We start from the raw sequence: 15,127 nt of genomic DNA, 5'->3' as shown, positions 1-15,127 counted from the left end.
GTTTAGATGTGGAGATCAGAAAGCTTCAAGAAGGTCTGGATTTTCAAAGAGACAGCAAATTCTTCTGAGTCATGTCTTGTTTTAATTTCTTTGTTGACTGCACCTTCTTGTGCAGACATAACTTATACAAACATGAAAATGTTTAGCTGGAATTTATTTTTTTTAATCAGCAGTTTTTCAGTTGAACCACTCTCCTGCCTGAAAATGACAGAAAACTGCATCTCTTGACAGAGAAACTGCAATCCTGAAGCTCTCAAACTTTAATTTTTTTTTAACATTGTCAGATACTTGCATTGATTTTTCAAAAATCATGAATTCAAGTGGTTTCAAACAATGAAGTCTAAATTTGTTCTTTCTATGTACTTTTTTCCTACAATTAAATACATATGAAAAAAGTTTATTATACCTGCAGTTTATCCCTCTATGTAGTAGATAAATTTAAGAACTCATGCAACTTATATAGATAATTGCTGAGAAACCGATAGATTGTGTTGTGCTGAATTTTAGAACATTGCAGCTCAAGCTATACACAAAGCTTTACACTGTTAAATTTCTCACTCTGCCAGCAAACTAACTAACTAACCGCTGCCTGCTCAGCCCGGCCAGCGACCTTCATCCGGCCGCTGCAGAGCCAGGAGGCCGAGGAGGGAGGCAGCGTGACTCTGCGCTGTGAGCTCTCTAAAGCCGGAGTCCCAGTGAAGTGGAAGAAGGGATCCGAGGTCCTGAAGGCCGGAGAGAAGTACCAGGTGAAGCAGGAGGCCTCAGTGAGCGAGCTGCTCATCGACAAGGTGCAGCCAGGAGACAGCGGAGACTACAGCTGTGTGTGTGGAGAGCAGAAGACCACAGCCAGCGTCAGCATCAAGGGTAGGAGCAGGACGTCGGACGAGTCTCACTTGACCAAAGCTTTTTTTAACGTTTCGACTGTGCATAAGCTTTTCATACATGAGCATCCAAACACATTTGTTTTAGCATCTACGTGTTGTTGTAGAGTCCAGTCTGGCAGCGTGTGCCTTTTGTGTTTTGTGTTTGTTTTCATTGGAGGACTTTTATCTGTAAATCCAATTTCAAAAATATCACTATCTGGGTGAAATTTGATAAAAGCAAAATGCAGCAACATCATTCAACGTCTGCATTTACCACTGTGTGAAAGACTGCACAGGAAAGTATAACTGCTGCACAAAATCATTCCTCGAGTCACAAAGAATTTGTGGATTTCCTATTGTGAGTGAAAGATTCAGAGAATCTGGACACAACAAACAAGATTGAAAACCAAGATTGGATTGTGGCAATCTTTAGGCTTTCAGGCAGAACAGCCATGAATGTGGACAGAAAGCTGAAGTGGAAACCAGGGACACTTCTGAACACCATCATCTGTGAACACTGCTCAGAACCATTGTCTGTGGACACCTCTGACACCCATCACCTCGGGACACTCCTGAAAATCGCCTTTTGTGAACGCTCCTTGAAACCACTGTCCTTTAACACCTCTGGAAACCACAGTCTGGAAACACTTCTGAAACCTGTCATCGATGAAGACTTCTCAATCCCTGTTTGTGGAAACTTCTGAAAACCATGGCTCTTGAAGACTTCTGAGAAACAATCTCTGAAGATTTTGTGAGGACCATTGTCTGTGAGCACTTTAGAAAAAGATCATCTTCTACCTCTGAAGAAAACTGAAAGCCACTTTTATATCAATGAACTGAAACTTTAAAAATTAATTTATTCTCAGGTAAATGCAGACTTTACATGATTTGCACCTCATTGCTTTTTTTTTTATATATATATATACTTTATTACATTTTACACAACGTACAAACCTTGTTGTGAACTGTGGGTTGTATTTGTGTTACATCTTGTCTTGTCAACGCTGCTGCTGCTGATAACTAACTGACCGCTGCCTGCTCAGCCCGACCAGCGACCTTCATCCGGCCGCTGCAGAGCCAGGCGACCGAGGAGGGAGGCAGCGTGACTCTTCGCTGTGAGCTCTCTAAATCCGGAGTCCCAGTGGAGTGGAAGAAGGGATCCGAGGTCCTGAAGGCCGGAGAGAAGTACCAGATGAAGCAGGAGGCCTCAGTGAGCGAGCTGCTCATCGACAAGGTGCAGCCAGGAGACAGCGGAGACTACAGCTGTGTGTGTGGAGAGCAGAAGACCACAGCCAGCGTCAGCATCAAGGGTAGGAGCAGGACGTCCGGTTCCCTTCACGTTCGTCACAGATTCATTAAAACATGTGATTTCATCTATTGAATGTGTCAATCTGTTGTGTGTTAGAGCCTTTTTCCATTTTGTCTTTGTATTTTTTTTGTGCTTTTCTTTTCCGTCTCGTCACTTTTGTTGTCGTCTGATTTCAGATTTTGTCACATTGTTTTCAGAAGCTCTGCAGCCTGATTGTGCTCTTATTGTTCAAGTTTGGGTTACTTACAGAGAAGATGTTGTGATACTTCAAACTTCCCTCACAGTTTTCAAAGAACTCGCTCGTTGCTGCTGTTCAGTGCAGCTTTTCTTTGCGTCATAATCGACTGGAAGGATTCCTGAAGTCCTCAAGCTCACCTTGTCCACAGTGCATCAGCATTTTGTTTTCATTTTCATGGTTTTCTTCTTCAATTTAAATTGGTCTGGGTGACTCTTTCTCAGCTGCGAAGCCCTCAGCTCCTCCGTCAGTTGAAAAGGGAAAAGCTCCGAGGCAGGAGAGCACAGAAAAAGCAGCAGGTATGAAGGACGGTGATCTTTCAGCATGACGTTCTGCTTCGTGATGTCGGTTCTCGTTGTGTGCGCTGCAAATGACGGTGGTTTTGAATTTGGCAGTCTGATTTTTTTTTTTGTGGTGCGGCAGTGCAATTTATCAAACACTAGAAGTTAAAATTTCTGTTTGATAGAAACCTTTTATAGACTACGTCCTGTGTTAAACTTGAATAATACAATGAACTTTGCCAGGTAACTCATTTTTAACTCTGTTAAAGGAGTTATATAGACCTCAAATCATACATATTTTCAGTAATTTACAAAAAAAAAAAAAAATTAAATCTGGATGGATTTATCATTCAGAAATTTTAGAAACTTGTGGAGATTTGAGAGGCGTGGCAGAAAATGTTTTGTCACGTTTGTGGTCTTGTTGTGGTTCCAGCAGTGTTTCTACAACTGGATCGTCTTTGTGTTTCAGCCAAGTCGCCTGCAGCTCTGTCTAAAGACAAGAAGCAGGAGATTAATGAGAGAGTGGAAGGTACTTTTATTAGCTTTCCCTGTTTGTTCAGCTCTTTTGTTTGCTCGGCATTTGTGACTCAACTTTTTTTAAAGAAGAGAAACACATGGAACACATACAGCAGTAAGACTTTGAGTCTTACTGCTGTTATTGAAAGGAAAACTGCTGAGTCACGACTTGTGCTGCATATGTGTTTGTCTGATTTGCTTCTTTTTTTCCCATAAATGTCCTGATTGTGGTGAACCTCTGTGGTTTGTTGGAGAAATGATCCCTTCAGTGTCCGTCTGGGTTTCTGAGCTCTGCAGCTTCTTTTCCTGCATGGAGGCTGACTGTTGCTCTGAAGTCATGTTTGTTCTTTGAGCTTTGGTTTCTCTCTTGTTGAGAGGCGAGTTTTACGTGAATCTGTTACTGTCCTGTGGGCTCAGTGTCGTCTTCATTCATTGCAGTTGTGACGCTGCAAACTACAGAACAAACTGCTAAACAGCAGATCATCACACAGGAGGTTCAGAGAGGTCCGAGTGAGCTGAAAGCTGGAGGTGAAGGTAAAGAGACACATGCGCATGGCTCATGTTGGACACTGCAACAGCTTTCTGTGCTTCAAACATATAATCTCAGGCAGGAACGATTAAAATTTGCTGGATATTGGCAGGCGAACAGGCTGAATATGTTAGTTTTGTATCACTTGTTTATCACATGTGCCAACTTTTGTCTGTTTCCAGCTTGGGTCTGCAGTTTGTTGATCGTTGGCTGATATGTGTCAGTGGCAGTTTGGTTGTGGTTTTATTTATTGTGTTTTGTAAAGATACTGTTGCTTTTGTTTTTTGTTTTTTTGCTTTGTTCAGTTTTTTTCAAATTTGTGTGTCAAGTTTGGTATTTTAATGTTTTTAATGCTGTGACCTCCCAGAGGGGTCCCTGGTAACCAGAACTAACAGACTCGTCTTGGATAAACTATGAAATATTTACATCTTTGAAGTGCCTCATACTGAAGGGTATAAATTGAGGACGACCTCCTGCACCTTTGGTTTCCATTGCAAGGAAGCTCCGAAAGAATGGGAGTCAATGAGAGATTGGATTGTTGCTCGTTTCATTGCCTTGGAAGAGAATTACACAAAGAAGAAACTAATTTTTAGCATTAAAATCTCCAGTGTTTTTGTGGAATTCTGGCCAGTAACATTTTCTGCAATACACATCCTTAATAAATGTGCTGTAGGATTGTGAATGCGCTGCAGGCAACCTGTAGTCCAGCATTACCTGCTTCAGGGTTGAGATGTTGGTGAGTTGGTGGATGGACACCCTCATGGAGGGAATACCAATATCCATCAAAGGGTGTCTGCTCAAAAGAGGAGTTGACAGCCACCCCACGATTGGGCAGATAGAGCTCAAAGCCGTGGTAAGCAATCCATCTAAGACAGCAAAACGTGCAATATGTCCCCCGACAATCCAAGGACTTGCTGTCACCGTCTGAACTTGCTCACCCATGGCAGATGAACCCCATGTCTAACAGGCTCGGCAGAATTGCATCCACATTGTACTCCACCAACAAAGCAGTCTGAAGAACTCGCATGTCAGCAACCATGGTTCCACTGGCATCCAGCAGGTCATAGGAAGTCCTTCTGGGTCTGCACATGGCCTGTTCAGTCATGAGCCTGTCTGTAGGCTACATGGATTATCATCGTCATGATCTTTATAGTGATATCAAGCCGTAATAAACTGCTACATTTGAATTTGATGATAGTTCTGTATTAGACCTCTCTGTTTGAAGTTGTTGCTGTTGAACAGAATGATGCTATTCCCTTGTAAGCCTGATTGGTGTTAATGTCTGTAGTCTCTGTAAAAGTTATCATTTATTGTGTCTCTGTTTTCAAATAATCATCTTATGTTTCTGGTCATGTTGTGACGACTGCAGTGTTTCTGTAATGGGATCATATTTATCTTCCAGCCAAGTTGCCTCCCTTAACAACTGCTAAAGACAAGAAGCAGGAGATTAATGCAACAATGGAAGGTAATTTATTGTGCTTTTCCTGTTTGTTGTGTCATTTGTGAGAACTCAGTATTTGTGAATTAGTCGTTTGTTCCATGAAGAGAAGTACATGGAGATCTGACTGTGTGTCTGACTGCTGTTATCAAGGAGAAAACTGCTGAGTCACAACTTTTGCTGCTTTTTGGCTCCAGGTGTTTGTTTGACTTGCTATTTTCCAACCATTAATGTCCTGATTGTTGTGAACCTCTGTGGATTGTGGAGAAATTATGCCTTCAGTGTCGGTCTGGATTTCTGAGCTCTGCGGCTTCTTTTCCTGCATGGAGGCTGACTGTTGCTCTGAAGTCATGTTTGTTCTTTGAGCTTTGTTTCCTCTCTTGATGAGAGGCGAGTCTTACATGAAGCTGTCATTTTCCTGTGGGCTCAGTGTCGTCTTCATTCATTGCAGCTGTGACGTTGCAAACTACAGAGCAGACTCCTAAACAGCAGATCATCACACAGGAGGTTCAGAGAGGTCCGAGTGAGCTGAAAGCTGGAGGTGAAGGTAATGAGACACATGCGCATGGCTCATGTTGGACGCTGCAACGCTTCCTTGATTTCTATGCTGACTCCATGACCCCATACGAAGGGAACTAAGATGGATCAATGGTGCACCAATGTGAAAAAAAAAAAATCCCTCAGTGTCTGCCACTTCGACTATCGCCAGTTGCTTACACATGATCAACAGTTCCATATTGTCCTTTGAGAAAATCTATGGAGCTGAAAATGATTAAGTAGGAAGAACTGTGCAGCCGCACCCCAAAACCCAGACCTCCCCTTCACCCGCCGCTGCTGAAGCTGAAACTGCAGATGTTGCATCAACCTGTTCAATTGTGAGCATGCTGTAGTCTACAGGAATTATAATCTTCATGATCTGTCATGTTGATGTCAAGCCATAATAAACTGCTGTATTTGAAGTTTACTCGTTGGGATTTCTAATTTGATGACAGTTTTGTCGTACACCTCTCTGCTTGATGCGTTTGCTGCTGAACGTTATGATTTTGTTCTGTCATAAGCCTGATTGGTGTCAAAGTATGATTTTGACAGAAAATTTCTTATTAACATTTCTTTTTACTCTGTTTTCTGATGTTAATGTTATGTTTCTGGTCACGTTGTGACGACTGCAGTGTTTCTGAAATGGAATCATGTTTGTTTTTCAGTCAAGTCGCCTGTATCCACAGCTGCTAAAGACAAGAAGCAGGAGATTGATGAGACAGTGGAAGGTAACTTTCTGAGCTTTGCCTGTCTTTTGAGCTCCCAGGGAATGACGGAGCTTTTGTGACTGAGCACTTTATTCAATGAAGAGAAGCACATAGAGCTCTGACTGTGTGTCTGACTGCAGTTATCAAACAGAAAACTGCTGAGTCACGACTTGTGGTGCTTTCAGGCTCCATGTCTTTTTCTGATTTTCTCTTTTCCACCTATAAATGTTCTGATTGTTGTGAACCTCTGTGGTTTGTGGAGAAATGCTCCCTTCAGTGTCAGTCTGGGTTTCTGAGCTCTGCAGCTTCTTGGTCCATTTGTGGTATTGTCGTGGTTTCTGCAGTGTTTCTATAACTGAATCGTCTTTGTGTTTCAGCCAAGTTACCTGCGACTCCGATAGCTAGTAAAGACAAAAAGCAAGAGATTAATGAGAGAGCGGAAGGTAATTTTATTAGGTTTGCCTGTGTGTTGAGCTCTGTTGCTCATTCTGCATTTCTGACTCTGATTTTTTTAATGAAGAGAAGCACATGTAGCTCAGACTTTGAGTCTGACTGCTGTTATCAAGCAGAAAACTGCTGAGTCATGACTTGTGCTGTTTTCATGCTCCGTGTGTTGGTGTTTTTGACCCATAAATGTCCTGATTGTTGTGAACCTCTGCGGTTTGTGGGGAAATGATTGTCAGTGTCCCTCTGGATTTCTGAGCTCTGCAGCTTCTTTTCCTGCATGGAGGCTGACTGTTGCTCTGATGCCATGTTTGTTCTTTGAGCCTTGGTTTCTCTCTTGATGAGAGGCGAGTTTTACTTGAATCTGTTACTGTCCTGTGGGCTCAGTGTCGTCTTCATTCATTGCAGCTGTGACGTTGCAAACTACAGAACAAACTCCCAAACAGCAGGTCCTCAAACAGGAGGTTCAGAGAGGTCCGAGTGAGCTGAAAGCTGGAGCTGAAGGTAATGGGACACATGTGCATGGCTCATGTTGGACACTGCAACACATTTCTGTGCTTCAAACGTAATGTCATCCAGGAAGAATAAAAAATGAGCTGTACGTTGTGAGGTGAAAGGCCTGAATATGTTGTTTTTGTGTCAGTTCTTGATCACATCTGCAGAGTTTTTGTTTTGTTTTCCAAGCTCGGGTCTGCAGTTGTTTGTTGATCGTTGGCTGATATGTGTTCTTAACAGTTTTTATGTGGTTTTATTCATCGTGATGAGCTGGGAAAGACAATGCAAATAGACCAGTTTGTCTGAGTGGTTTTGTTACAGAGTAGTTAATTGACTGAATGTGTGTGTTGCTTTTGGCATTATAGTGTTGTAACCCAAAGAGGTGTGTCCATTGAACTTAGATCAGCATGTCAGCATATCCCTGGGCCCGCTGGAGAGATTATGTCTCTGGTTTGGTCTGGGAGTATCTTGGGGTCCCTCCAGAAGAGCTGGATCATGTTGTGCCAGACAGATATGTGTGGACTTCCTTGATTTCTGTGCTTTCGCCTTTACTCCATACGAAGGGACCTGAGATGGATCAATGATGCTGAAGTCCCTCAGTGTCTGCCACACTGACCACCGCCAGTTGCTTGCACATGATCAACAGTTTGGTGTCATCCTTTGAGAAAATCCATGACAGTGCTGTAATACACCTCTCTGCTTGATACTCTTGCTGTTCAATATAATGATTTTGTTCCCTCATAACCCTGTTTGGTGTCAAAGTCTGTGATTTTTGCAGAAAATGAATAATTTATAACTACTCTGTTTTCTGATGTTTGTCTTCTGTTTCTGGTCATGTTGTGACGACTGCAGTGTTTTTGTAAAGGAATCATGTTTGTTTTGCAGTCAAGTCGCCTGTATCCACAGCCGCTAAAGACAAGAGGCAGGAGATTGACAAGACAGTGGAAGGTATTTTTCTGAGCTTTGCCTGTGCTTTGAACTTTTTTATAATGACTGAGCTTTTGTGATTGAGCACTTTGTTCAATGAAGAGAAGCACATGGAGCTCTGACTGTGTGCCTGACTGCTGTTACCAAACAGAGAACTGCTGAGTCACGACTTGTTCTGTGTTCAGGCTCCACGTGTTTGTCTGATTTGCTCTTTTCCACCTATAAATATCCTGATTGTTGTGAACCTCTGTGGATTGTGGAGAAATGCTCCCTTCAGTGTCAGTCTGGGTTTCTGAGCTCTGCAGCTTCTTGTGAGATCTGTGGTGTTGTCGTGGTTTCTGCAGTGTTTCTACAACTGAATCATCTTTGTGTTTCAGCCAAGTCGCCTGCGACTCTGTTAGCTAGTAGAGACAAGAAGCAGGAGATTAACGAGAGAGCGGAAGGTAATTTTACCAGCTTTGCCTGTTTGTTGAGAGCTTTTGCTCATTTGGCATTTGTGACTCAACTTTTTTGAAATGAAGATAAGCACATGGAGCTCTGACTTCGAGCCCAAAAGCTGTGTCCATACAGAAAACTGGTCAGTCACCAGTGGTTTTTGCGTTCAGGCTCCACGTGTTTGTCCGATTTGGTATTTTTCACCCATAAATGTCCTGATTGTTGTGAACCTCTGTGGCTTTTTGGGCAAATGATCCCTTCAGTGTCCGTCTGGATTTCTGAGCTCTGCAGTTTCTTTTCCTGCATGGAGGCTGACTGTTGCTCCGTTCTTTAAGCTCTCGTTTCTCTCTTGATGAGAGGCGAGTTTTACATGAAGCTGTTACTGTCCTGTGGGCTCAGTGTCGTCTTCATTCATTGCAGCTGTGACGTTGCAAACTACAGAACAAACTCCCAAACAGCAGGTCCTCAAACAGGAGGTTCAGAGAGGTCCGAGTGAGCTGAAAGCTGGAGGTGAAGGTAAAGAGACCTGCGCATGGCTCATGTTGGACACTGCAACGCCGTTCTGTGCTTCAAACATGTAATGTCAGGCAGGAACGATAAAAATAAGCTGGATGTTGGCAGGTGAAAGGCCTGAATATGTGGGTTTTGTGTCACATGCAGATTTTTGTCTGTTTGCCAAGCATGGGTCTTTAGTTATGTGTTGATATTGCCCATATGTATTCTTGACAGTTTCTATGTGGTTTTGGTCAATATGATGTGCTGTGCTGGGAAAGACCGTGCTAATCGACTGCAGTTTGTCTCAGTGGTTTTGTTTCAAAAATATGGATCGACTGAATGCGTGTGTTGCTTTTGGCATTATATTGTTGTGACTCACAGAGGTGTGTCCTATGATCACCATGTCAGCATATTTCTGGATCTGCTGGAGAGATCTTATCTCTGGTTTGATCTGGGAGCATCTTGGGGTCCCACCAGAAGAGCTGGAGGATTTGAGCTGGACAGATGTGTGTGGACTTCCTTGCTTTCTATGCTGACACCGTGACCCCATACGAAGGGAAATAAAATGGGTCAATGATGCACCACTTCATAAAAAGTCCCTCAGTGTCTGACACACTGATTATTACCAGTTGCTTGGACACGATCAACAGTTTGGTGTCATCCATTGAGAAAATTCATGACAGTTTGGTTGTGCACCTCTCTGCTTGATGTGTTTGCTGTTAAACGTTATGATTTTGTTCTGTCATAAGCCTGATTGGAGTCAAAGTATGATTTTTGCAGAAAACTCATCATTTATGGTTCCTCTGTTTTCTGATGTTTGTCTTATGTTTGTGGTCAAGTTATGACGACTGCAGTGTTTCGGTAATGGAATCATATTTGTTTTTCAGTCAAGTCGCCTGTATCCACAGCTGCTAAAGACAAGAAGCAGGAGATTGATAAGACGGTGGAAGGTAATTTTTATGAGCTTTGCGTGTCGTTTGAGCTATTTTGTAATGGCTGAGCTGTTGTGTCGGAGCGCTCTGTTCAATGAAGAGAAGCACATGAAGCTCGGACTTTGAGTCTGACTGTTGTCACCAGGTAGAAAACGTCTGAGTCACGACTTGTTCTGCTTTCAGGCTCCATGTTTGTCTGATTTGCTATTTTTCACCCATAAATGTCCTGATTGTTGTGAACCTCTGTGGTTTGTGGGGAAAGGATCCCTCCAGTGTCGGTCTGGGTTTCTGAGCTCTGCAGCTTCTTTTCCTGCATGGAGGCTGACTGCTGCTCTGAAGTCATGTTTGTTCTTTGAGCTTTGGTTTCTCTCTTGATGAGAGGCGAGTTTTACATGAAGCTGTTATTGTCCAGTGGGCTCAGTGTCGTGTTCATTCATTGCAGCTGTGACGCTGCAAACTACAGAACAAACTGCTAAACAGCAGATCATCACACAGGAGGTTCAGAGAGGTCCGAGTGAGCTGAAAGCTGGAGGTGAAGGTAAAGAGACACATGCATGGCTCATGTTGGACACTGTGGCTTCTTTTTGTGCTTCAAAAATGTAATCTCAGAATATGACCATGAAGACTGGCTGTGCTGTTGTAAAGTTAAATTGTTGGTTCTATGTCATTTGTCACATGTACAGATTTTGTCTGTTTTCCACGCTTGGGTCTGCAGCTGTGTTTGGCTGACATGTATTCATGACAGTTTTTGGTTTTATGCATTGGGATATGCTGGGATAGGTTATACAGAGAGATTTGAGCTCTGTGGTTTGAAGCATTGTTAAGTGACTGAATTACATCAAAAGAGTGACATTTGTTGAATCTCTATGATGTTCATTGTTCAGTGGCCCATGTTTTGTCCTGAGAGGTCGATTGCCATGTGAGTTTGTTCAGTCTGATGTCAGATTTTGATGTTATATAAACTCAGTGGCATGTTCATTCGTTGCAGCTGTTATGCTGCAAACTACAGAACAAACCCCCCAACAGCAGGTCCTCAAACAGGAGGTTCAGAGAGGTCCGAGTGAGCTGGAAGCTGGAGGCGAAGGTAATGAGAGACACGTTCACGGCTCCTGTTGTGTCTCGTCTTGAAGTTGTTCTCTGTCAAAGCGGCTGGTGGCCCCGTGTGGTCTGCAACACGCCCAGTCTACGCTGTAGACTGCAGTGACTTCAAGGCAGCACTCTGTGTGTGTGTTTGTGTGTGAATCGCTGCAGCAGAGACATCACCATCTTCAGCTGTAGCATCCAGAGCTGAAGAACAGAAGCATAAATCCAAAGAGGAAGTTGAAGGTACGGAGCTGCTGTCACTCAGAAACGCGCAAACATGCTGTGAACGTGTGTGTGTTAAACTTCCTGACGTGTGTGTTTTGATGCCTTTATACTGAGTTTTACTCAGTACTTGTTGTTTGCAGATTTAGCGTGAATGAACCAGAAATATGAATGGAGATTCATCTGCAGATGAACACAAGTCTACTGGTTTTGATGTTTTAGCGGGAATTGTTTTGGTTTGGATGCTCATCACGTCAGCGTGTGCTGGTTTCTTTTGTTGTGGTCTGAAAAGAAGTGCTGAGCTTTCAGTTCGACTGACTTCTAAAAACTTGAATAGTGCATCGTATTTGTTGCCTCTGCTTACCAAATGTTTTATCTTAAAGGATCCTCAGATTAACTCTCAGAAAGATGTTGAGGCTCTTTATGATCTCAGATGACATTTTGTGATCTTTCTTTATTTAATTTCCAGGATTTTTTTTAAACATTACAAAATGCTTCATGCAACTCTTAAGTGTTTAAGATTAAGTACATTTCTACCTTATAATGTCAAGTTAGCACATAATTTGAAATGCAGAAATACTGATCTTAATGCATTATTTCTGCCTCTTTGAGCTGCATGATGATACCTCCACCATGCTGTAAGAGGACAACATCCTTCCTCAGCCACCAGATCAGTTGATGTTTTTGTGATTATCCATGCAGCCAAGTGGCTTGTTTTATATGCTATTTGATTTTTTTTTTCTAGTGTATGTGCAGGTAAGTTGAAAATTAAAAAACAGCAGCGTTGTGACGTATCTCACACTGACAGACAACCTCCAGCTGGGTTCAAACCCGGTCAGAAGAGTAACAGTGAGCAGGTGCAGCTCTGAGAAGAACTGTTTTGTGCCTGTGATTCATTTGACAACAGAGTTTCTGAACTTTTCCCAAGTTCTTCAGACGTTGATGGAAACCGAAAGATTCTGCTTCTCTTTGGGCTCAAAACAGTGAAGTAGTTCGGTGGGGTGTGTTTCGACATCTGCGACGTTTTCTTGCTTTCCTCGTGGATTTCATCTTCATGTCACAATCACTGCAAATCACACATCATTAAAAAAGTTAAAACTGGATTTGACATTGGAGTTAAATGATATCAGACTAGTTACTTTCTAATTCATTATAATGTGCCATGATCATTTTCTGTTTTTGTATCGGTTCATGACATTGTTTATTACATTTGGCATATTCATTTGACAAATTATCATATGAGATAATTTGTTTATATTTTAAAGTTTGTGCAGTTTAATCTTTTATGTTTTATTTGTGGCTTTTCTATTTTGTTTAGATATTTATTCCTTGTTACTTTCTTTGCTGTTTTTTTCTGATTTTGTCTCATTTCCATTTCGGAAGTTACATTTTTTCACATTTGTATTTGTCTTTTTCAAAGTCAGCTTCTTTTCTCAAAATTCTTTTTTCTGAAACTTTTTAATTTTCTATTGTTCATTTATACTCTCCATTACTTGTTTTGATTTAATTTGTCATATGTTTATTTTTTTTCCTGACTTTTTTTTTTTTTACATTTATCTACAATCTTTTCAGATTGTCTTTTTTCATTTTTAAATTACAGGCTTAAAAACAAGTCGCTTCCCTTTTAGATTCACACATTTGATTCAACAACATCAACATTTTTTTGCCCCCCTCCTCCCTTCGTTCCAGCGGCTGCGGTGGTGTTTGTACAGGAGCTGGGGGGCCGGGTGGCTGAGGAGGGCGGCAGTGTGACTCTGCACTGTGAGCTCTCTGCTCCTGGACTCCCTGTGGAGTGGAGGAAAGGCGCTGAAGTCCTGAGCCGTGGAGGAAAGTACCGCATCGAACAAACCGGGCGCAGTAACCAGCTGCAGATCTTTGATCTGGTGCCTGGAGATGCTGGGAGTTACTCCTGCTCCTTCAGGGACGCAGTCAGCTCGGCCTCTGTGGTCGTAAACGGTAGGATGGAGAGCTTCTTCTCATCTTCTCCATGTTTCGTCCTCCCGTAACCGCCGGTGTCTCTGCTCGTCAGCGCTGCCGGTGGTTTTCAGTAAAGAGCTCCAGAGCCAGACGGTGGATGAAGGCGACAGCGTCTCGTTTCTCTGTGAGCTCTCTAAACCCGGCGTCCCCGTCGAGTGGCGCAAAGAACAGCTCGGTCTGTGTCCGTGCGCCAAATACCACATCGAACAATCCGGACGGGAGGCGACGCTCGTCGTCCACGACGTGGACCCAGAGGATTCTGGGAGATACACATGTGACGCTGGTGACCGTCAGAGCACCGCACAGCTGGCTGTGAACGGTACGCCCCAAAGAAGACGGAGACTGGAGCAGAAAAGTTGGGACATTCTCTAAAATTTCAATACGAAATGAAATGGGGAGATTTTCAAATTACATCAACTTAAAATGGATTTGAAAATAGTCCAAAGACAATAAATCAGATGTAAAAGTCAAGTGTGAAATCCTCATATTGAATTTGATAGTCGTTTCAGAAAAGTTGGGACAGCAGTATATTCATCCAGCTCGTCTGTAAATACTCTGCAAGAAATACAAGGGTCTGAAAGTGAAATGATGGACATTTCTTCCTCTATAAAGGATTTGTATTTGTGTTCCCTCCCAGCCAACAGATGTGTTCTCAGACAGTGGATTTTTAGATGTGTCCATTACTATTGCAACAGCACGTTCCCTACCAGTGGGTGAACAATCCAGCCGTTAGGTGAATTCTGCTTCACTATGGTAGGAAGATGAAATGTTAGGAAGTGCTAACAGATGGTGATGGTGATGAACTGTTCGCAGACAGTGGTTCTCAGAAGTGTCTGCAGGCTGTAGTTTTCAGAAATGCGTTCACAGTATATAAATTCTAAAAACGGTGTTTTTTTTTTGGGCAGACTGTAGCTTTTAGTAGCGTTCGCAGGCAGTTGTTCTTTAGAAGCATTTGCTGATCGTGTGAATCATTTGTGGTTTTATTTTCAGTTCTTTTCCAGGATTTTGTTGAAATTGTCCCAACTTTTAAGCTGATATGAAATTCAAAATGAGTGAGCTTTTCTTTAATTTAAAAAATATTTTGTTTGAATTTCAGTTTTTACATCTGATGCTATGTCTTTGCACTTGTCCCGTTTCATTTTGTCTGTTTTCACCTTCATTCTATCCAGCGCCCCATCTTTTCTGTGTCTTGCTGGCTTACAGCCCGTTTGAATTGTGACTCGACCCGAGAGTCTGAAGTTTTGCACACAGCCGTTAGATATTCAGCTCTCATGCCTTTTAAACGTTTTCCCTTCAGCTCGGCCGGTCCTGTTTAAAACTCAGCTTCAGAGTCTGGAGGCTGAGGCGGGACGGAGCGTGAGTCTCCGCTGTGAGACCACCAAGCCCGGAGCCGCCGTGGTTTGGAGATGTGGCGACAGGCTGCTGACGTCCAGCAGCAAATATCAGCTGAAGCAGGACGGGCCTGCGGTGGAGCTGCTGATCTTTAAGCTCCGGCCAGCTGACTCTGGGGAGTACTCGTGTGACTCGGGCAGCCAGAGGACCTCGGCGGTCCTCACAGTGCATGGTAGGAGGTCTTTTCTCCTGTTGACCATTCCCTCACGAACCGGCATGAAGCTCATCATCCTTTCATCCCGTTTGGAGTCTTCCCGCAGTATTTTCACCATCATTCCACATCCGGTGTGCATTTTTGCTTCACCTGTTT

At 42.9% G+C, this 15,127-nt stretch overlaps 1 protein-coding gene across 1 annotated transcript in view; it reads left to right on the top strand.

Moving 5' to 3' along the window:
• Positions 1 to 15,127, top strand: part of obscnb (obscurin, cytoskeletal calmodulin and titin-interacting RhoGEF b) — a 79,603-nt gene that overhangs the window by 35,534 nt on the left and 28,942 nt on the right. Inside the window, exons 37-39 of the mRNA XM_030114471.1 lie at positions 598 to 864; positions 13,478 to 13,744; positions 14,723 to 14,989. Coding sequence (XP_029970331.1) covers positions 598 to 864; positions 13,478 to 13,744; positions 14,723 to 14,989 — 801 coding nt within the window. The remainder of the gene's footprint in view (positions 1 to 597; positions 865 to 13,477; positions 13,745 to 14,722; positions 14,990 to 15,127) is intronic.

The sequence above is a fragment of the Salarias fasciatus genome, chromosome 18 (assembly GCF_902148845.1).
Source record: "Salarias fasciatus chromosome 18, fSalaFa1.1, whole genome shotgun sequence".
Taxonomy (NCBI): domain Eukaryota; kingdom Metazoa; phylum Chordata; class Actinopteri; order Blenniiformes; family Blenniidae; genus Salarias; species Salarias fasciatus.
This window is presented reverse-complemented; position numbering and strand designations above follow the sequence as displayed.